General features: G+C 41.9%; 1 protein-coding gene across 1 annotated transcript in view; it reads left to right on the forward strand.

The window, feature by feature from the left end:
- Positions 1–2,653: 2,653 nt before the first annotated feature.
- Positions 2,654–22,444, forward strand: part of LOC137435378 (rho-related GTP-binding protein RhoQ) — a 42,280-nt gene continuing 22,489 nt past the window's right edge. Inside the window, exons 1-2 of the mRNA XM_068129123.2 lie at positions 2,654–3,086; positions 6,708–6,766. Coding sequence (XP_067985224.1) covers positions 2,885–3,086; positions 6,708–6,766 — 261 coding nt within the window. The 5' untranslated portion in view covers positions 2,654–2,884. The remainder of the gene's footprint in view (positions 3,087–6,707; positions 6,767–22,444) is intronic.

Raw genomic sequence — 22,444 nt, forward strand, 5'->3', positions numbered from 1 at the left:
TGTAGTCCCCTTGGCAAGTTTAGTTCGTTGATATTGCACAAGTAACTACCGAATACATTGACGTCAGGCAGACTGTCGACCGGACACCAAATTTCATATTTTGGTGTGATGACAGATTAACATGGCCCACTGGGCTATTATTGTGTTTTGCATGGGGCCCCCAAATGGCTAATGCCACCCCTGGGTTGGAGAAATAGCAAAATATACAAGGAGATTGGGAATATGATGTTTCGTAGCAAGATGCATTCTTTCAAAAACACCACACGTACAAATGCGAGCCTATTTTCTTTATCTTCTGGGACGTTTCATTTCGATGGTACAGCCTTTTAAGCGAACTAAAGTCTGAAGCCTTGGCCGAACATCAGGTGTGCATATATCTTCTTTATTTATTAGACATCCTGGGGATGTAAATGAACACTCGGTTTACTCTGCACTCGTTGCACATCACATTCAGCAAATTTCACCTCCTTGCCCCTTGTATTTATTGTTATTTTCAAAAACACTTCTGTACACCGCCCTTGAGACTCGGTTTTAAGCCACTGTCTACAATCCAATAGAAGACACGTAATTACTCTTTTATGGAAAATGTTTTTCGAGTTTTTTATCCTCAAAAATAGACCGGAGTGAACACACGGTCGTGTTGAAATATTGGCCTTTAAAAGCTGACTCAAATTGTCCTCATGAAGGGGGGAACCTTCCAATATATGCACAACATGACCAAAAGTATGCGGACACCCCTTCTAATGAGTGGATTTGGCTATTTTATCCACACCCAATGCTGACAGTTATATATAATCAAGCACACAACCATGCAATCTCCACAGACAAACATTGGCAGTAGAATGGGCCGTACTGAAGAGCTCAGTAACTTTCAACGTGGCACCGACATAGGATGCCACCTTTCCAACAAGTCATTTCGTCAAATTTCTGCCCTGCTAGAGCTGCCCCGGTCAACTGTAAGTGTTGGTATTGTGAAGTGGAAATGTCTGGAGCAACTACAGCTCAGCCGCGAAGTGGTATGCCACACAAACTCACAGAACGGGACCACCGAGTGCTGAAGCATGTAGCACGTAAAAATCGTCTGTCCTCAGTTGCATCACTCACTACCGAGTTCCAAACTGCCTCTGCAAGCAACGGCAGCACAACAACTGTTCGTCGTGAGCTTCATGAAATGTTTTTCCATGGCCGAGCAGCCGCACGCAAGCCTAAGATCACCATGCGCAATGCCAAGCGTCGGCTGAAGTGGTGTAATGCTTGCCGTCATTGGACTCTGGAGCAGTGTAAACGCATTATCTGGAGTGATGAATCACGCTTCACCACCTGGCAGTTGGACGGATGAATCTGGGTTTGGCAGATGCCAGGAGAATACTACCTGACGGAATCCACAGTGCCAATTGTAAAGTTTGGTGGAGGAGGAATAATGGGCTGGGGTTGTTTTTCATGGTTCGGGCTAGGCCCCATAGTGCCAGTGAAGGGAAATCTTAATGCTACAGCATACAATGACATTCTAGACAATTGTGTGCTTCCAACTTTGTGGCAAAAGTTTGGGGAAGGCCCTTTCCTGTTTCAGTATGACAATGCCCCCGTGCACAAAGCGAGGTCCATACAGAAATGGTTTGTTGAGATCAGTGTGGAAGAACTTGACTGGCCTGCACAGAGCCCTGACCTCAACCCCATCGAACACCTTTAGGATGAATTGGAACGTCGACTGCGAGCCAGGCCTAATCACCCAACATCAGTGCCCAACCTCACTAATGCTCTTGTGGCTGAATGGAAGCAAATCCCTGCAGCAATGTTCCAACATCTAGTGCAAAGCCTTCCCAGAAGAGTGGAGGCTGTTATAGCAGCAATGGGGGGGACCAACTCCATGTTAATGCCCATGATTTTGGAATGAGATGTTTGATGTTCGGGTGTCCACATACTTTTTTGGTCATGTAGTGTATGTATGTATGTATATATATATATATATATATATATATATATATATATATATATATATATATATATATATATATATATATATATATATATATTGTGCAAAATAGACACGTGTTGTTAATACGTGCTCCAAAAGTCATATAAACTAGGCAACTACACATAGTACCTACCGTTTGACGCATACGATTTGACGTTTACATTTAAATTAAATAAAAAACAAAGATTAAGAACCATAACTTAATGTTTTGGAGGAAGAAAAGAAAATGCACACACTAATAAACGTGTACAGAGTAGCATTTGTGTGCAGTAGAAAGCACTGGAGCAACAAGCGAGTAACCTTCGACCATAATCGTTACCATACTGTCACAGGTGGCAAATTGTTCTGAAACTTTATTGCCAGAGCTCGTACCTCCTGTTTGACCTTCCGCACAAGTCGCAAACCCTCCATGTCCACCGATCCATGTCCACCGATTAATGCACAGCTAGAGTTTTACTTTTTGGGGGTTTGACTACAATGGAGGTTTTCCCCTTTATTCGGATCCAAGGGTTTATTTGCTCGCCCCTTGCATTGATGTATAGGACACGCACACAGAGATCCTTTATTGGTCCATGAGTGCGTGAAGGTGTGGGAAGTACCCGATGTTGTGTATGTGTGTTTCGGTCGTGCCTCCAAAACGAAAGGCGAGCCGTGCGATGATGTAACGACCGATCCGTTGACGCACGGAGGGCGGGGAACGAAGGAGGAGATGAAGTTGCCTTCTGTATCCTCAAAGAAGTTTCCGCGGCACCAGAGGGCGGGCGGGGTTGGGGCGCCCGCGCATTGGGACGCCGCATCGGCAGCGGCCGGGCGCGGGAAGCACGTCTCCCCAAGCGCCGGGAGCGGCCGCTCGGCAAGGAGCGGGAGGGCTCGCAGGGTCGGCCCTAGTCCGCGGAGGATTCGTGCGTCATGGCGAGGCGCGTCGACTCGCGGAGCCTGCTGAGGTTGCGAGAGCCCAGTGACACGGACGGCTCCACCACCTCGGCCGCCGCCGATCTCAAGTGCGTCGTGGTCGGGGACGGTGCGGTGGGGAAGACCTGCCTTCTGATGAGCTACGCGAACGACGCCTTTCCAGAGGAGTACCTGCCCACGGTGTTTGACCACTACGCGGGTAACTTCGACACGGGTTTATCAACGAGTTACGCGGGCTGTTCAAAAAGTTCTCACGAGTCAGATACACAAGTCCAATAAGCGTCAACGTTTTATTATATTCCATATGTACGTACAAATGTCGATATACAATTTGGAAAAACTTTTTTGGAACTAATCATATATGTACTTATCTATGAGGAAAGTTTCAAACAAAGACGTTTATTGGACGATTTGTATCTTGTTCTGAAAACTTTTTTGGAACTAATCATATATGTACTGATCTATGAGAAAAGTTTCAAACAAAGACGTTTCTTGGTCGATTTGTATCTTGTTCTGAAAACATTTTTGGAACTAACCATATATGTACTGATCTACGAGAAAAGTTTCAAACAAAGACGTTTATTGGACGATTTGTATCTTGTTCTGAAAACTTTTTTGGAACTAACCATATATGTACTTATCTATGAGAAAAGTTTCAAACAAAGACGTTTCTTGGTCGATTTGTATCTTGTTATGAAAACTTTTTTGGAACTAATCATATATGTACTGATCTATGAGAAAAGTTTCAAACAAAGACGTTTCTTGGTCGATTTGTATCTTGTTCGGAAAACTTTTTTGGAACTAATCATATATGTACTTATCTATGAGAAAAGTTTCAAACAAAGACGTTTCTTGGTCGATTTGTATCTTGTTCTGAAAACTTTTTTGGAACTAACCATATATGTACTTATCTATGAGAAAAGTTTCAAACAAAGACGTTTCTTGGTCGATTTGTATCTTGTTCTGAAAACTTTTTTGGAACTAATCATATATGTACTTATCTATGAGAAAAGTTTCAAACAAAGACGTTTCTTGGTCGATTTGTATCTTGTTCGGAAAACATTTTTGGAACTAATCATATATGTACTTATCTATGAGAAAAGTTTCAAACAAAGACGTTTATTGGACGATTTGTATCTTGTTCTGAAAACTTTTTTGGAACTAACCATATATGTACTGATCCATGAGAAAAGTTTCAAACAAAGACGTTTCTTGGTCGATTTGTATCTTGTTCTGAAAACTTTTTTGGAACTAATCATATATGTACTGATCTATGAGAAAAGTTTCAAACAAAGACGCTTATTGGACGATTTGTATCTTGTTCTGAAAACTTTTTTGGAACTAATCATATATGTACTTATCTATGAGAAAAGTTTCAAACAAAGACGTTTATTGGACGATTTGTATCTTGTTCTGAAAACTTTTTTGGAACTAATCATATATATACTTATCTATGAGAAAAGTTTCAAACAAAGACGTTTCTTGGTCGATTTGTATCTTGTTCTGAAAACTTTTTTGGAACTAATCATATATGTACTGATCTATGAGAAAAGTTTCAAACAAAGACGTTTCTTGGTCGATTTGTATCTTGTTCGGAAAACTTTTTTGGAACTAATCATATATGTACTTATCTATGAGAAAAGTTCAAACAAAGACGTTTATTGGACGATTTGTATCTTGTTCTGAAAACTTTTTTGGAACTAACCATATATGTACTTATCTATGAGAAAAGTTTCAAACAAAGACGTTTCTTGGTCGATTTGTATCTTGTTCTGAAAACTTTTTTGGAACTAACCATATATGTACTTATCTATGAGAAAAGTTTCAAACAAAGACGTTTCTTGGTCGATTTGTATCTTGTTCGGAAAACTTTTTTGGAACTAACCATATATGTACTTATCTATGAGAAAAGTTTCAAACAAAGACGTTTCTTGGTCGATTTGTATCTTGTTCTGAAAACTTTTTTGGAACTAATCATATATGTTACGTACTGATCTATGAGAAAAGTTTCAAACAAAGACGTTTCTTGGACGATTTGTATCTTGTTCTGAACATTTTTTGAACAGCCCTCATAGCAGAAATGCTCACGGTCGGTGTTTACACGAGTTACAGTAACAATTTACCCGTTACACTAACAGTAAATGCATTATGTCAAGTTAAAGCACCTCTCGCCCTTTCACCGAAGTCGAACAGGAGAGATCGATGTAAACTTTTTTTCCCCCTTGAAAAGGTCTCGCATCTCCCATTTATTACCGCGATTACCGTGCTCGCAACCTTGAGTCATGGTTACCTGCTCGAGGTGTTTGCCGTGATTCGTGGTTTTTAAGCAGCCGTCCCCCGTCTCTATCAAAGTAACAGTTAAAACTTTGTCTCCCGTCGAGTGTACTCTGCCACTGTATTGTCTGCTCTTCAAAAACTTTTTATAGTGCACGGCTATTTCAGTAACTCGTGATGCGGCGACCACAAGCACTGTACATCTCGCTCACAGAACACCTGCAAGTTGATGAAGCCTTTTAATTGGGCAGCACTTTGATCTCAGTGCTACCTGCGAACCTTCTGGTTGTATTTACATCCGTGCTCCAAACTTTTAAATCCGTCATATCAAGACATTCCAGGTTATATCAAGACAGTCGGAAAGCTCCATGTTGTCATGCCAGTAGGGGGCACTGCATTGTGTGTGCAACACGCTTTAATTTGGTCGGGATATGAAGTCATTGAAAATTTTTGGAGTATTAAGTCATTTTCATTTGGTGGAGATACCAAGTTGTCTGTCTGCAATGTGGATTCATTTTAACCCCCACAGTACGCTCACAAGCGAAAGCTTTTGGTGTGGACACCACGGTCAAACAAGTCCTATCCACGGATTAAATGAGATTACATTTTTTTCATCAACTACGAACTAAATTATCAACTACCAATCACTACCATCAACTGCCATCAACTACCAATAACTAGTTGAAAAATGGCCTTAAAACGATCATTCATTCATTCATTCTTTCATTCAACTACCAGTCTTTATTGTGAGATACAAACGACAGGATAGCGCAGAGGTAGTGTACTTACATTTGAGCTGGCTAGCCTCGGTTGGATCCCAAATCTGAGTATAAACTGTCGGATTGGTGCTCCGCAGGTAAGGCATTGCATCGCCAATTGCACCGTCCCCCCGGATGGATGTTAAGCCGGGTGTCCTGTCTGCTAGCATTAGCTGGTGGACGTAACAGATTCCATGGCGTCTTTCATGAAGAGTAGGTGAGTTATAGTCGACATCCTGAACATATGACAAATTTCCACCCAAATCACCTCCAGTCGAATGTCAGTCAGCCGGTTCGTCAAAAGATTGGAGCCAAACTTCCCCAACAGAGGAGTAGAGGTGGGATTAATTAAGGTGTTAAAGTAGTAGTAGTAGTAGTAGTAGTAGTAGTAGTAGTTGTAGTAGTAGTTGTAGTTGTAGTTGTAGTATTCTGATATATAAATTCGTTATATCAATTTTTTTGTCTTAATCAGTGAAATGAAAATAAACAATCTTGCAATGATGCTAAGAATGTGTGATAACTTGTATGGAAAGAAAGATAACATATTGAGACATTGCTGTGTTGTCTTTCATTGAAACGTTTGTTTAAGACCAGGAAAACGTCATGAGCATTATCAGAGACGTACAGTAAGGGCTTCTCACAAAGTCCGAAACAGGTTTAGTTTTGGAAAGGGTAGACGTTGACATGCAACAGCTGTGGCTGAAAGCACCGAGTGCATAAAGCACCGTGCGCACTGCAATCCTCGTTGTACGTCTGACTAATAACCATCGATCTTGTCTGTGGTGCAGTTAACGTGACGGTCGGTGCAGAGCAGTATCTCCTGGGCCTCTATGACACAGCGGGCCAGGTTTGTACTGAATAGTGGCTAAAGCGTTTTCAGAAAAAGGTAGAACATTCCACCATTCCTTTTTCTTTTTACATGCCTAAAAGGATGACCACTGTCAGCATTGTCAACTGTAGTACCAAAGCTGTATGAAATTATTGGAAGGAGTCTCTTTTCATAATTATAGGTCCTCACTCTAGTGAATGTTCATGACAACCCTAATGTGTGGCTTTAGTGTCGTTTTCGTTTGTTCATTAATGTTTTATTGCAAAATTGCATTTGATTTATTGGTTTAAAATACACATCATTTCATATCTATATGTCGGAATTTGAGGAGAACGTGTTACATAATGTTGTTTTGAAACACTTTTTTATTTATGTATTTATTTATTTATTTTGACGTCTACTAGTGAACCAGCTTGCAGGGAGCGATAGGACAGATACCAAACTGTCTTTAAAAATAAAAATAATAAAAAAGAATGCTCAGCCTTTTGTTCAGGACATTATCTCAGTCATAAACCTCTTTGCAGTGACAGCCAAGTTTCCAGATTTAAAAAAAACAAAAAAACAACTCAGCCATGGAGATTCACAAGAAAAAGGAGGAGGGTTGTAGGAAAGGGGCATATTTACTTTGGATTTGCAACTTGAACCCAAGTGGACTTTCTTTCAACAATGAACATTTTCTTTTAAAATGTTATTCAAAGAAAGGATCCATAATAGCGCACGTTCTGGATGTTAGTAATCCCTTTCTCAAGCCAGCGGTCAAAGTCAGCCTAGGGAGTTTAATGTCATATTTCAAAGCTATTGCAATATTCATTGCACAAAATGGTTGCCCATGCAATCACCTGCGATGTTCTTTGAAATAAAACAGAATGGGAAATGTCCGTTTTAAATATAACTTATTACAGAATCGTAAAATAACAAACAGATGTTCTGTGCATCGGTTAGATTAAAGGGATATTTGCTTATCCCACTTCACTCTTGATTACTGGTCATCTTATTGAAAATGGATTCTATGGAGAATCACTCATCAAACCCCAAACAATAAATTTGAGAAACCCCGAGCAGGTATTGTGCTGTGGAATTCACGCTCCTCCCTTCCCCTATCCTCGGACCCTCACAACAAAAACAATTATATTTCTTCCTTCTTCCTCTTTGGGCACAAAAGTGTTTAACGCACGGGCAATCGTAGGTTGAGCCGTCCATTTGACGGATCTCAGAAACACAAAAGTGTTTAACGCACAGGCAATTGTCGTGGGTTGAGCTGTCGATTCGATGGATTTCAGAAACACAAAAGTGTTTAACGTACAGACAATAATGAAGTTTCATGCTTGATTTTTTCCTGCAATTGACATTATATATACTAGCAACGGTACCCGACTTACGGGCGGTGCTTCAATTGGGAGGCCCAAATGCAAAGGCAAAATGTCAAAAATTGAAGGCTTTTTATATTTTAAACGATTGATATAAACATCCGTTAAATCATATCACACGCAAATCATCAAAATCTAAACAGTATTTGTAGAATTACAAAAAAAGCCACATCACTGTTCATATCGGTAAATATTATTCCATCATGTTTGGAAAAAGTGGAAAATTGGGAATTGGAAAAAAATTGGAAAAACAATATAGCCTATTTTACTCCAGGGGGTCCCAGGACTACCCACCCAAAATTTTGTTGCGATCGGTTCTGCCGTTTTTGCGGTACCTGGGAACAGACGGACAGACAGACATTTTGTGAATTATAGTAAGATATACAGTCACGTGAAAAAGTAAGTACACCCCATGTAAAGTTTTGACTTTTTCAACATATTTCAACATACAGCTATTTGATCTTCATTTCAACAATATTGACAGATAAAGGTGATAAATATAACAAATATCATGAAACATTTACATTTTGTAATGCATTGTATAATTTAAATAAACATAAATGCAAATTTCGCTTGTGGAAAAAGTAAGTACACCCTTGGCTCTAACAGGTGGTGTTGCCCCGTTTGGCAGAAACAACCTCAAGTCGGCGCTTCTTATAACTGTCTACCAGTCTCTGACATCGACTGGGAGAAAGTTTTGCCCACTCTTCCATGCAGAATTCTTTCAGCTGTGCGGTGTTTGAGGGGTTTCTTGCATGCACAGCTCGTTTCAAATCCCCCCACACATCTTGATGGGATTTAGATCCGGGCTTTGACTTGGCAATTCCAGAACCCTCCATTTCTTTCTTTTCAGCCATTCCTTGGTGGATTTACTGGTATGTTTAGGGTCATTGTCATGTTGCAAGGTCCACTTTCGGTTGAGCTTCAACTTGCCGACAGATGGCCTCACATTATCCTCAAGCACCCTCTGGTACAATGAAGAATTCATAGTGGATTCTATGATGGTGAGCTGCCCAGGCCCTGATGCAGCAAAGCTGCCCAAAACCATAATATTTCCACCACCATGCTTTACAGTTGGTATCAGATTCTTGTGGGCAAATGCTGTCTTTGGTTTTCCCCAAACATGTCTTCTGGTACTGTGGCCAAATAGCTCTACCTTTGACTCATCTGTCCAGAGCACATTGTTCCAGAAGTGCTGGTCTTTGCCTAGGTGTTCATTGGCAAGCTTTAGTCTTGCCCTGATGTTCTTTCTGGACAGCAAAGGTTTCCTCCTGGCACACCTCCCATGTATATCAAATTTGTGCAGCCTCTTTCTAATGGTAGACTCGTGCACTTTGACATCAACAGTGGCAAGAGCTACCTGTCGGTCCCGTGATGATATTCTGGGGTTCTTGGAGACTTCTTTCAGCATCTTGCGTTGTGTTCTCGGGCTGAACTTGCTGGGGAGGCCTGGCCTGAACAAGTTGGCAGTTGTTTGGAATCTTCTCCACTTGTAGATGATCTTACGGACAGTCGATTGATTGCTTTCAAATTGTTTGGAGATCTTTTTAAATCCCTTCCCAGACTCGTAGGCATCTATAACCTTCTTTCTGAAGGCCTCAGAGAGCTCTTTTGATCTAGGCATGGTGACGCTGCATACTTCAACAACAAAGAGCAAACTAAACTAAATGTCTGAGGTTTAAATAAGACAGGTTCCTCCAAGATCCTCTCTAACGATGTTCTAATCATTTGCACCTGAGCTGGTGCACCTGATTCTAATTTTAGGTATTTGAAGTAGTGATAAATGTAGGGGTGTACTTACTTTTTCCACATGTGAAATTTGCATTTATGTTTATTTAAATTATACAATGGACTACAAAATGTAAATGTTTCATGATATTTGTTACATTATATCACCTTTATATCTCAATATTGTTGAAATGAAGATCAAATAGCAGTATGTTGAAATATGTTGAAAAAGTCAAAACTTTACATGGGGTGTACTTACTTTTTCACGTGACTGTATATATATATATATATATATTACATATTACACATGATATACACACATATTACACACACACATTCACACATAGGCACAGCATGGATAAGGTACAAGAAAGCATTTGATAGTGTTCCACACTCATGGGATGATGGATGATAAAATGCATGCAACTGTACAAGATCAACCTCTGAATAATCAAACTGATTGAGAAAGCAATGGAGCTTTGGAATACCACATTGACATCGACAAGCACTCAATAGGAAAAATTGAAATATCAGGAGTGAAGATACGTCGCAGGATCTTCCCGGATGACAGCAGGAAAAACTGAAATATCAGGAGTGAAGATACGTCACAGGATCTCCCAGGATGACAGCAGGAAAAACGGAAATACCAGGAGTGAAGATACGTCGCAGGATCCTCCAGGATGACAGCAGGAAAAACGGAAATACCAGGAGTGAAGATACGTCGCAGGATCTTCCAGGATGACAGCAGGAAAAACGGAAATACCAGGAGTGAAGATACGTCGCAGGATCTTCCAGGATGACAGCAGGAAAAACCGAAATACCAGGAGTGAAGATACGTCACAGGATCTTCCAGGATGACAGCAGGAAAAACCGAAATACCAGGAGTGAAGATACGTCGCAGGATCTTCCAGGATGACAGCAGGAAAAACCGAAATATCAGGAGTGAAGATACGTCATAGGATCTTCCAGGATGACAGCCTTTCACCCCTCATATTTTGCCTGGCCCTGCACCCACTGAGAAACCTCATTAATGAGCAAGGACATGGATACACTCGAAGTCTCTATCATTCAATAAAAGAGCATCCAAAGAGACAAGAAGGGTGACACATCTACAGTACATGGATGACTTAATACTCTTTGCAACAAACAACTAAGAATTAGCAGAATAACTGAGATTAGTGAAACGCTACTCTGATGGCATTCAAATGGAATTCGACCTAGTAAAGTGTGCCAAGTGCACATTCGTACAAGGTAGACCAACACAAACTGATAACATAAAGGTCGACATAAATACAACAATACAGGAGCTAGACAACGAAGCATCATACAAATACCCTGGAATAGAAGAGGGCCACCAAATACTGAGTGTCACAAACAAATGCGCAAAACAATTACCAAAGAATACCTGCTTAAAATGCGGCTGATCCTGAAAACATACAGTGCCTACAGAAAGTATTCACTTTTTTCATTTTGTTTTACAATCTGAATTTTAGGTTTGAATTGAGATTTTTTTTTGTCACCTATCTACATAAAATACCCCATAAAGTCAAAGTGGAATTTTGTTTTTTTATTTCTACAAAATCATTAAAAAAGAAATACAGAAATATCTAATTTACATAAGTATTCAACCCCTGAGTCAATACTTAATCGAAGCACCTTTGGCAGTGATTACAGCAGCAAGTCTTCTTGGGTATGTCTGCATCAGCTTTGCACATTTGGATTTGTGTAGTTTCTCCCATCTTCCTTGCAGATTTGCTCAAGCTCTGTCAAGTTGGATTGGGATAATCGGTGAACAGCAATCTTCAAGTCTTTCCACAAATTCTCAATGGGATTCAAGTCTTGGCTTTGGCTGGACCACTCAGGGACTTCCACATTCTTGTTCTGAGGCAATTCCACTGTTGCTTTGGCTGTATGCCTGGGACCATTGTCCTGTTGGAATGTAAATCTTCACTGCAGTCTCAGGTCTTTTGCACTCTGAAGCAGGTGCGACTCAAGGATTTGCCTGTATTTGGTTCCATCATTGTTCCATCTATCCTTCCAAGTCTGCCAGTACCTGCCACTGAAAAGCATCCCCATAGCATGATGCTGCCACCACACTATGCTTTACAGTAGGGATGGTGTTGGATGGATGATGAGCTATGCTCGGTTTAACATTTGGCACATCGACATCTTCAATGCAAGAATAACTTGTGATTCTGATGAAACACAGATGTACACGTCTGTCAATGAATATGAATACAAAATACAATTATACAGTTTATTATTCTCCCAAAAATTTTATTTTAATTTCTAATGGTTCAGGGATATCATCCTCTAAAACATCTCTTTAAAATATTTCATGATTATTTCCCTTTAAATCGACTTTCAAATGCTAACAATCGATATACTGTACCTACTGTTGAAATTCCAGGAGTAAAATCACTTTCCTCTCCTATTTCCGAAAATGTAAGGTTGAAGATTTACGTTTCAAATGGTGTATAAATGCAATACATAACCACACGCGACAATTTCCCCCAATTTATTTTACATCGTTTTTATTATGCAAGATGTGAATTCAAAAATTGTGACTATTATAGAGGTAAACAAAATAGTCATTGGTTAATAGCGCTATGTAACGCCACTGGAAACACGCTCCCAACTTCCCTGTAATGCTCCATAACGTTCTGGGCATACATCCTCCACCCCTTCCTCCCACCCCCCGAGCATTACGTAATTTTTAGAAGGGCCCCTATGCATATGAAAATTACGGGTACATGTGGTGTCCTCTTGTATACACTTTTAGTTCAATTTGCATTTATTTTATGCAGAACAAATACATTGTACATGAAAGTTGATGGGGTAAAGAACACGTCAATTGAGTAGACGACTTTTGCCATGTGTTGGTACAGTTTTAATATGTGTAATCATCATGAGTGAAGCACATTTTACTCATTTGTGGAAGAGGTAACAAAAGATGCATTCGGACGAATGGTGAGCAACATGGAAGTCGATGAAAATCGTATGATGTTTAACACAAGATTACCATAGGAATGGTTTGAGGGATGCATACGCTGTGCATGCTGACAGGCTTCATTAAACCTTACTAATATTTTTTATCGACATATAATTCGATTTTTCAGGGTCATGAGTAACACTCAATCCAAACAAAGCCAATAGAAATCTGATGCAACAAACCCGGGCAGTGTATAATCAACAGAGGCCTACAGGCCTGATGTCTTAGGCCCACCAGAAAACCAAGATGGCGGCCATATTATTTTCTTTGGATGCCAGGGTGGGTGGAGTCGAGCAGCAAATATGGGTGGGGTCCGGCACCTGCCTGACCAAAGGGTGCACATTTCAAAAATCGACCCCCACAAGAACCACAACAGCAACAACCATGCGGAACTCTTGTAGACTTTCAACACATTGCAGGTAAAAAAAAAACAAAGCATTGCGACCGGATATAGTGATGAGGTACAAAAAAGAAAAGAAGGTACATTTCTAATTGAGGTGTCACGAATCAGCGGTTTTGGCCTAATAAATGCAGAAATCAAGAAAATAACAAAATACCAAGATCACAAAAATGAAGTGAAAAGCTCCTGGAAGCTGATGAGCACCAAAATTGTACCAGTGATAATTGGGGCAACAGGAATGATAAAGAAGAACCTTACAGGGATCTTAAAAACCATCCCTGGGAACATTGCCACAAATGAACTGCAGTTAGAAGCTGTCCGAGACTCGGTGATGATCCTCAAAAGAGCTCTCGGAACAAAACTTTGAGAACAAAAAACGTCACAGCATACATAGTTCATGAATCATGACCCCTTACTGAAACGGAGGTGGATATTTCGAGACTTGGGAGGACTCCATTCCACATCTGAAACACATAAACACACACACACACATGGAGATAACCAACGACACACAGTTGTTGAACCAAAATTCCCAAAAGAAAAGCCTGTTGCACAATCGTCAACAATGTTTAACCCACCATCTTTGGATTTCAGAATTTTCAGCGATTATAAAAACACAATGACAAGCTGACAAAATAATATGTCCTCAGATTACAAATCTTTCGATCCTTTGATTTATGTGAAAATGCAACATGTGTGTCATGTGTTGGTTGGTTATAGGGAAAAGATAGTAGTAGGGTTGTATTGAGCACAAATACACATCGATTTATCTTACATAAAGAAAACTGTCCTCAATGCGCGGAAAGTCTGAGTACTCGGCACAAGGTGCATCAAATCATCAAAATCAAGATGAAAAGTGTTTTTACAGATATAAAGGGGCGAAGTTTTTTTCAGATTACAAAATCTACCAATCCACTCTTGATTATTGAGATGCTATAAAAATTAGATCCGGGAGGAATACCTCTATCTTAGTACAATTAGAAAATAGACTTGCATTAGCCCAAGGCCATTGCCCACTGTGGGAGATTCTGCCTGCAGCAGCAGGCAGAAACCAGGCCTTTTCGTGTGCCTCCAGAAATACAACATTTTAGCGACGTACATGCTAGATGTAAAAAAGGATCTAAAAGGACAAGAAAGGAAAAAAAGGAAAAGGGAAAACCACATTTCCAAGCTGGCCTTCAAAGCCAGTTGCCGACTGGGCATCCTCCGTCGTGCGAAGTCCTTCCTTAGCACACCTGAGCTCCTCACCACATACAAGACTTTCATCCACAGCTCAATGGAATACTGTTCTCCCCTCTGGGTGGGTTTTCCTGCCTCGCACCTAGCTCGGCTTCACGCTGTTGAAACCAAAGCTTTCAGAATCATTGGAATCTCCCGCGATGAAGCTGATTGTGAGGGCCTTTCACTCACTCACCGCAGGCAGGTTGGTGGTCTTTCTGTCTTCTACCGTCTCCTCTCCGGCCTATCTCCTCCAACTCTGTCTGTGTTCTGTCCCCCAAATATTCCGACAGGTCGCACAAGATCTTCCAGCAACCCTCTTATGGTGAAGCTGCCAAAATTAAGACTCTCTGCTCACCTTCACTCTTTCGTTCCTCTTTTCTCCCGCCTCTGGAACAAACAACCTCACCCTCTTCAGTCCCACTCCTCCCTCTAGGTCTTTAAAACAGCTGTTCACCACCATCTCTTATCTTCCCCCATCCAAAACCTTGATCTTTTCTACCCCCGTTAATTCACCCCAAATCCTTTTTTTTTGAAATACCAACTTCTGTCCTGGAAGTCCTTGGTGTCCTTGTGTTTTATACTTCTCCCACCCCCTCCCCCCAAGCCCTCTCCCTCCCACACATCTCCCTGCTCTTAAATGTTGTGTGCTCTCAAGTGTTTGTGTGCTTCCCATTCTCTTGTCTTCCGCTCCCTCTTTTTATATATTTTGTTTGTCTGGTGGATTTGTTTGTGAAGTAAATGTCAGCTCTTTCACGAGCCTCGATTCAGAATACATTTAAAAAAAAGACCTTTATCTATCAATATCGTTGAAATGAAGATCAAATAGCTGTATGTTGAAATATGTTGAAAAAGTCAAAACTTTACATGGGGTGTACTTACTTTTTCACGTGACTGTATGCCTCATCATACTATTTTGCTGTACCTGGGTCGATTGCGAGTATCTCATTCATGGAACTTTTTGAATACGAAACATTATACAACATAGATTGCCTTTGATGTTTTTCATGTCTATCTTCTTCTTATTCTTCTTCTTTTTTGGCCACAATTATCCCAACTTTCTTGTGGGGTCGGCCATTTGAATCTTGGCCCAAGTCTTCATGAACCGGCTGGCCAGGCCTGTTGTTCGACTAGTTAGGGCAGGAATTTGTAATTTGTTCATGGTGCTGGCGATAGATCGCCTACTCTTCGCTAAGGACACCATGGTATCTTTCATGTCCACCAACGAATGCTGGCAGATGGGACGCCTGCCTAATGTCCATCTGAGGGACGGCACACACATTGATGTGTGCAACATTGAATTGACCCTGTGAAACACCTGGATGACAGTTTATAGCTGGTTCGGGACTCAAACCCAGGCTAGACAGCTTAGAAGTGAGTGTGCGTCTGTCCTGTCAGCGACCTTTTTATGTCTCTCCTTATTTGTCCTAATACTGAAACATCTGCAACACTAAACACATTAAATAGACAAGAAGCATCCGCTACCTATGGGAGTGGCCAGGGGGCGTTATGTTATTATCCTTATTCAAACGTGTAATTCAAAATACCTCTCGCTGTGTGATTCAAAAAACTTCACTGCAATGGAAAACGTGGGGACAGGAATACTGGACTGTAAAGTGTGGGACTTGTTATACACTCTCCCACCTGGAGTGGTGCTCCAAGATACAAATTTACAAAGAGAATTTGTGCCTTCCCCACCCCCCACTACCCTCCCCAAGACTGGTGTTGGCTGGTGTTGGCTTTGTTGGCTTTGATGGGCCCAATGGCCTCCTCCCTGTGTTGAAGTTTCTTGTAAGATAACTCGTATTATTGCAATTGACAACTTTTTATTTTAAAGTTGACCTTCCACATGTGAAAACAATACGATACAACAAATTTCAGGGAAATTCGCCCAGGAGTTTGGAAATGAATAAGACAAAAAAAGAACAGGTGTGTGTGTGGGTGTGTGTGTGTGTGTGTGTGTCGTTGGTTGTATCTCCATTTGCTGGTTTCAGAAGGTGGAACGGAGCCCTCCCCATGTCTCCACCTCCGTGTGTGTGTGTGTGTGTGTGTGTGTGTGTGTGTATGCGTGTATGTGTGTATATATATATATATATATATATATATATATATATATATATATATATATATATATATATTATATATATATATATATATCTATGCAGACTTGGCATTTAATATGGAATTTTTTTTTTTCTTGACCTGGGTTTACTTTCTTAACTCAGTATATCAATCTGGTGAGTTTCTTTTACCCTTCGGTGATGTCTTTGTTGAAAGAACCATGTCACTGCTTGTCTTTCGCAGCAAGAAGTCAATAACAGGATTATATCACAGGTGGCATGACAAAATGTGAGGACAGGTACATTTGACGATTGGCTTCACAATCGGGTATATAAGGGTTGTTGCATTCTGTATTAGTGGAAAACAACTGCTGCACGTCTACAAAAGTTATTGCCGCTTCCTCTGGAGATGGTCCGTCAACTTGACAATGCAGTTTGTCATGGAGTGGTGGCTTTACGAAATTCTGGCATGAAACAGCGTGCTATTGCTCGGCAGTATGGCATCACTCAAGGTCAGGTGTCAAAGATCCTGAAACGAAATGCTCAGAGGGGTGTCCCTACTCCAATACCGAGGCCAGGACGTCCACGCAGAACCACAAGGAGAGATGATCGCCAGCTGCACCGGTTAGTCTGCAATGGCCGTACCAAGTCAGCTAATCGGCTTAGGGCTGAGTGACAGCAACTGACAAATGTGCCTGTATCCAGAAGGCTAGTCAACCAACGACTGGTTCAAGCAGGCTATCGTGCCAGGCGTCCCCTGAGAAAGCCACGCCTGACCAGACAACACAGCCAGCGCCGATTGCAGTGGGCCAGAGAGCACCGTCAATGGCAGCCAGGACACTGGAATCACATGACCTTCAGTGACGAGTCTAGCTTTCTGGTCTATCATCAAGATGGCCACGTCCGAGTGCTCAGACAAGTGCATGAAGCCCACAACGAAGATTGTAAAGTGCCAAGAGTCCAAGCTGGAGGTGGTGGGGTGACCGTTTGGGCTGCTTTTCATGCAGAGGGCAAAACTGACCTGGTTGTTCTGAATGGAAACCTGAACCAGTTCAAGTACAGGGTCATTCTGGAAGAAACATTGCTTCCATTTGCTCGTGCAGCCTTTCGAGGAAACTTTGTCTTCCAAGATGACAATGCACGGCCTCATCGTGCTCGCATGATCCAACACATTCTTGCTGACCGTGGTGTAGAGCATATGGAGTGGCCTGCCATGTCCCCGGATATGAATCCGATAGAGAACTTGTGGGCAGAATTAACGCGTCAAATCGACAACTTGGACCCGCAGCCGACCTCTGTGCATGAATTGCAGGAGGCTATTGTCACTGCATGGCAAGCGATTCCTGTCCAAACCTTGGCAAATCTCGTGAACAGCATGCCTCGACGTGTACGTGCTCTCCTGAATGCTCGTGGGGGTTACATGAAGTACTGAACTGTAATTTTACTGTCCGTAATCCCAGTCATAATTTAGCTTTTGTTGAAAATTTTTTTGGCTAATGTGCAAAATAAAGAGATACTTCTGGAAAACGTACAGAAGTTTAACACAGTACTGTCCGTGAATTGAGTTCGATATCAGTTTACATCACTTTCAAGGATCAATTTATTTGCTTCGAAATGTCAAATGTGGTTTTTGTTTCTTTTAAAGGTCACATTAACAAAATCTAGAATAATTTCAACATAATTCCAATGAACTTTTGGTTCTAAGTCATCTTGAAAAGTAAGTTCACCCCCACAAAAAAAATATTCCATATTAAATGCCAATTCTGTATATATATACACACACGCATATATATATATATATATATATATATATATATATATATATATATATATATATATATATATATATATATATATATATATATATATATATGTGAAGAATCAGCTCTTCGTTTGCAAAAGAAGTCCACAATAGCCTGGAATGGCGCAGCTTTATTAAAGAACCAACTTATACAGATCCGGAGGAGGCCAAGACATCTATAGCAAGAGCCAGTCTCATGCCACGTCAAGCCTTCCTGAAAACGCATTGATTCTCATTCACTTATATACGAATACGATTTATCAGAAAATCTCCGAGAGAACGAAGCGACTGGCGAGAGTCCCTCCCACCGTTATCATTCGGGGGAGTCAGCCTTTCCTTATCATTTGGACCAATTGTTTCTCTGGGCTCCGAGAAAACAGAACTGTAACTCACAAAGAGAAGAGTGTATGCTTAGCCAAACAAACCCATATATTTTATGGGTTTGTGTACATGAGTAATCCAAAGCATGTTTATACAGAGTCATGCGTTGCTGAGATTAAAACAAAATATATATGGTTAACGATCATGTCATTCTACTAGCATTACGCAAAAACAAGCGCATGTGGGCGTGGTTTTACGACCAGCCTCGAAAAAAGCACACGTATACAATTTGTTCAGCATGACCTCAGCGAGCCTTTTCTCATCCAAAACTAAAACGAAGCAAAAACCCTTTATTAACTTTATGAAATAGCATTTTTAAACCAGATTTAAATCATAACACATTAGCGACCAACGTCTATAACTGAACTTTAGGCAATAACAAATCTACTACTTGACATTCCTTCCTCTTGTCTCGTCGAGACAAAGTATCTTAAGAGACAACGTGCCACATTGGGCTTTATTGAAAAATAATTGTGTAATGCGGGTATTGAAAAAATAATTGTGTAATGCGGGTATCTCCCAAGGGCATATCGTGCGCCCAAAGCGCCTCGCCCGTGCATTTGGCGAACGTGTCGTGTGGTGCGTGCTCGGAGCCTGAGGGCTCAGAACATGAAAGTCCATTAACGTTTCGGATCCACAACGAAGGTGTCTGGTCCAGATGAGGTTCTGCTCCGCCAGAGGGCCCATCACCTCCCCTGCGGAACTTGCTCCCCCCACCCTTTGCAGACCCAGTCCTTGCAGATCTTCGAGGTTAATCAACGATCATGCCCATGAGGTCCCTCACGTGCTGCTGTTCTGGGGAATACATAATATTGTCAGTATCTTGTGTCTCAATTTCCTGGTCAGGGTACAGAGCGTAAAAATCCGATTCACTTGAAGCATTTGAACTTAATACATATGAAGCAAAGAGAGGAACTTCCTTTATGTCAAAGTCTCCCTTGGGCGCCTGGTCGGCTTGCGGGTCTAGGATATCCACGTCGGGTCCCTCGACCGCCAGACCCAGCGTCGCAATCAGATCCATAGTTGGGTCGGAAGGGGGCGTGCAGCTGTCAGCTTGTAATACATAAGCAGCGTTAGCCAGTACACGCAAGGGGTTTATAGCACAAGTATCACAGTCATCACATACACCGTTACAGGCAGCAGCCAGTTCCCACATGGGATCCGCACAAGTATCACAGTCATTACATACACCGTTACAGGCAGCAGCCAGTTCCCACATGGGATCCACACAAGTATCACAGTTGCCACAAAATTCAATGCAATTTTCTGGAGCGCCGGTCGCAACTGCCTTGTTGAAGGACCCGTTCAGGTCGACGGCCTCTGTGGTCAGAGCCATAGTTGTTGTCGGCGGCTTCTTCACTTTCCATCCTGTAAAATACTTTCTCATACAGAGGAGGACTAGAGATTTCATTAGTGCCCCCCAAATTACTACCCCGATTATCACAGCCAGTGCGGTCAATAACCACTTCACTATGGTGCCCGTCCATCCCTGGAACCAGTCAGTGAGCCAGCTAAATGTATAAGAATTTTCGCGCGCGATCCGATCGATCGTCAGGGCGTGGCTAGTTTCCCTTAGTCTCACTATTGCGGCTGACACTCCTTCAGATGGATCGGGTATGTAAGTGCAACATTTTCCCTCTATAATTCCGCATACCCCTCCTTTCTCTGCCAAGAGCATGTCCAAAGCCACCCGATTCTGCATCACCATTGTACGCATGTGAATCACCGTGTCCAATAGTATGTCATGAGCCGTAGCGGTGTCGTTTGCCACCTTTTCTAGGGCCAAAGCCAATTTATCTATCCGGAAACTATCCATGACTGTGCCCGCTCCTGGGAAGAAGAAACCAAACACCTTTTCCCATAGACTCCCGTGTAGTTTAGTGGTTCCATCTTCGTTTATGACTGACCTCTTATAACGCCTGTCCAAGGACTTTGGGTCTAGCTCATCCAGTATCTCAACGTCAGGAAGGACTGAACCCAGATAACATGTGCCCCCCCAATTATTTGGTAAATAGGGGTAAGCCTTGTCGCCGCATATAAACATTGTCCCATGGGGTGGGACCAGGTGGGTGGATAAGCACTGGAGTCCCTTTACCACCCCATTAATCCTACTAACCCCCCTAGAGAATGTTATAGCCGTTATGTTGTGGTTGTGTTTATCTTGCAGTACTATTCGTAATGTAATCCCCGAGCTCCCTTGTCCCAGCTTCCCGGGGAGAGTGTAGGCGCATTCTGATTCTCCCATACGCAAGTGGCCGGAACCCTGGAGGCAGACCGTCCCTTTCTGTGGTTTGACCCAGACAGGGGCAGGCCTCTCGGCCACATGGGCAATCATTGACGGGCGATAATTAAATTGTCGATTGCAACTCTTGCCGTTGTCAACCCCTTCTCTTTCCAGCGTGGTGACTAAACATGGGGAATTGATAGGTTGTGAGCAGAGGTCATTGAGGGACAGAGGTAGCACTATCATGTGTATTCCTGTGGTGCCTGCTTGGGGAAAGCGCATGCACGACCAGCAGTGTGTCCTATTTTGAATTGTTGCCACTTCCCTGGCCACTTTCCAATATGTGTTTTCACCCTTCTTTGGGGCCTTATTCTGGGGTTGTGGCGTGAGTATGTATTCGATGCATGGTATGTAGTTCTTTTCGCCACCGGCCGCGCCAGGGGTCCAGACGCTGCACCGGACCTGCATAGTCATGCCTTTCTCTAGGCGCGTGCGTGTTTGTAGCTTAAAATCAGGGGTTCCCCATTTGTATCCTGGTTGGGCCAAGGTCTTAATGCTAGCTTGCCCGTCTTCCCGGAACTCTCGTTGCTTTTGTAGTACCATGCCAACGCGTCCAGGCCCTGCCGACAGTGCTAGCCAATTTATGTTCACCCAATTTGTGTGCAGGGCTTTCTGTTCGAAACATGGTAGTGATACTCTTTGTCCCCATGTTACGGTGAGGTGTCGGGTTTCGTTTTTGCATCTATTGGAATCGGAGTTTCCCCTAGCTGCTGTCGCTATCAATAGTATTGTACCTATGATTAGGCCCATCCTTACTGTGTTCTGGGGGTGTGGTGTCTGGTGCTTGTATGGCCAACTTACAGTGCGTGGCGTGGATCCACGAAGTCTTGCCCTCGCAAAAGACTGCCGTTGGTGTAGTCAGCAACACCTGGACTGGTCCCTTCCACCTTGGTTCCAAGGCGTTCTTGCAGGTGAAGTGCTCCACGAACACCTGGTCTTTTTCCTCTGGTGGAACACCTGGTCCACAAGTCTCCTGGGAGCGCCTGGTCTACAGGTCTCCAATTCATAGATTCACTTTTTTCAAGTGGATCCAATTTTATCCAATATTCAATTTTTTAAAATTCAATCCCATTTAATCCAGTCCAATTCAAATTAAATTCAATCCTTCTCTCAGCATCCCATTACCTGTTTCCAACATCAATAAAAATAAAATTATAAAATTAATAAAAAATCAATCATCTCAACTCTCAAATCGAATCAAAAAATAAAAATAAACGAAAATTACTTCAGCGAGAGTTTCAACTAGAATTAACACAAACAAACCACCATTAACCTCCATTAACACAAACAAACCACCATTAACCTCCATTAACCTCCCCCTATTATTTATTTATTTTCACGAATAAACAAATAATAGAAATAACCTGGTCTACTTCCAATTTCAATTCTGGTCAGTTCTGGTGTCTGGTCACACACAATGTTTTCCTCACCCACTGTGATTCGCTCAAAATAGATTCTCACTGTT

Source organism: Myxine glutinosa, chromosome 9 (assembly GCF_964187855.1).
Source record: "Myxine glutinosa chromosome 9, kmMyxGlut1.1, whole genome shotgun sequence".
Lineage (NCBI taxonomy): Eukaryota > Metazoa > Chordata > Myxini > Myxiniformes > Myxinidae > Myxine > Myxine glutinosa.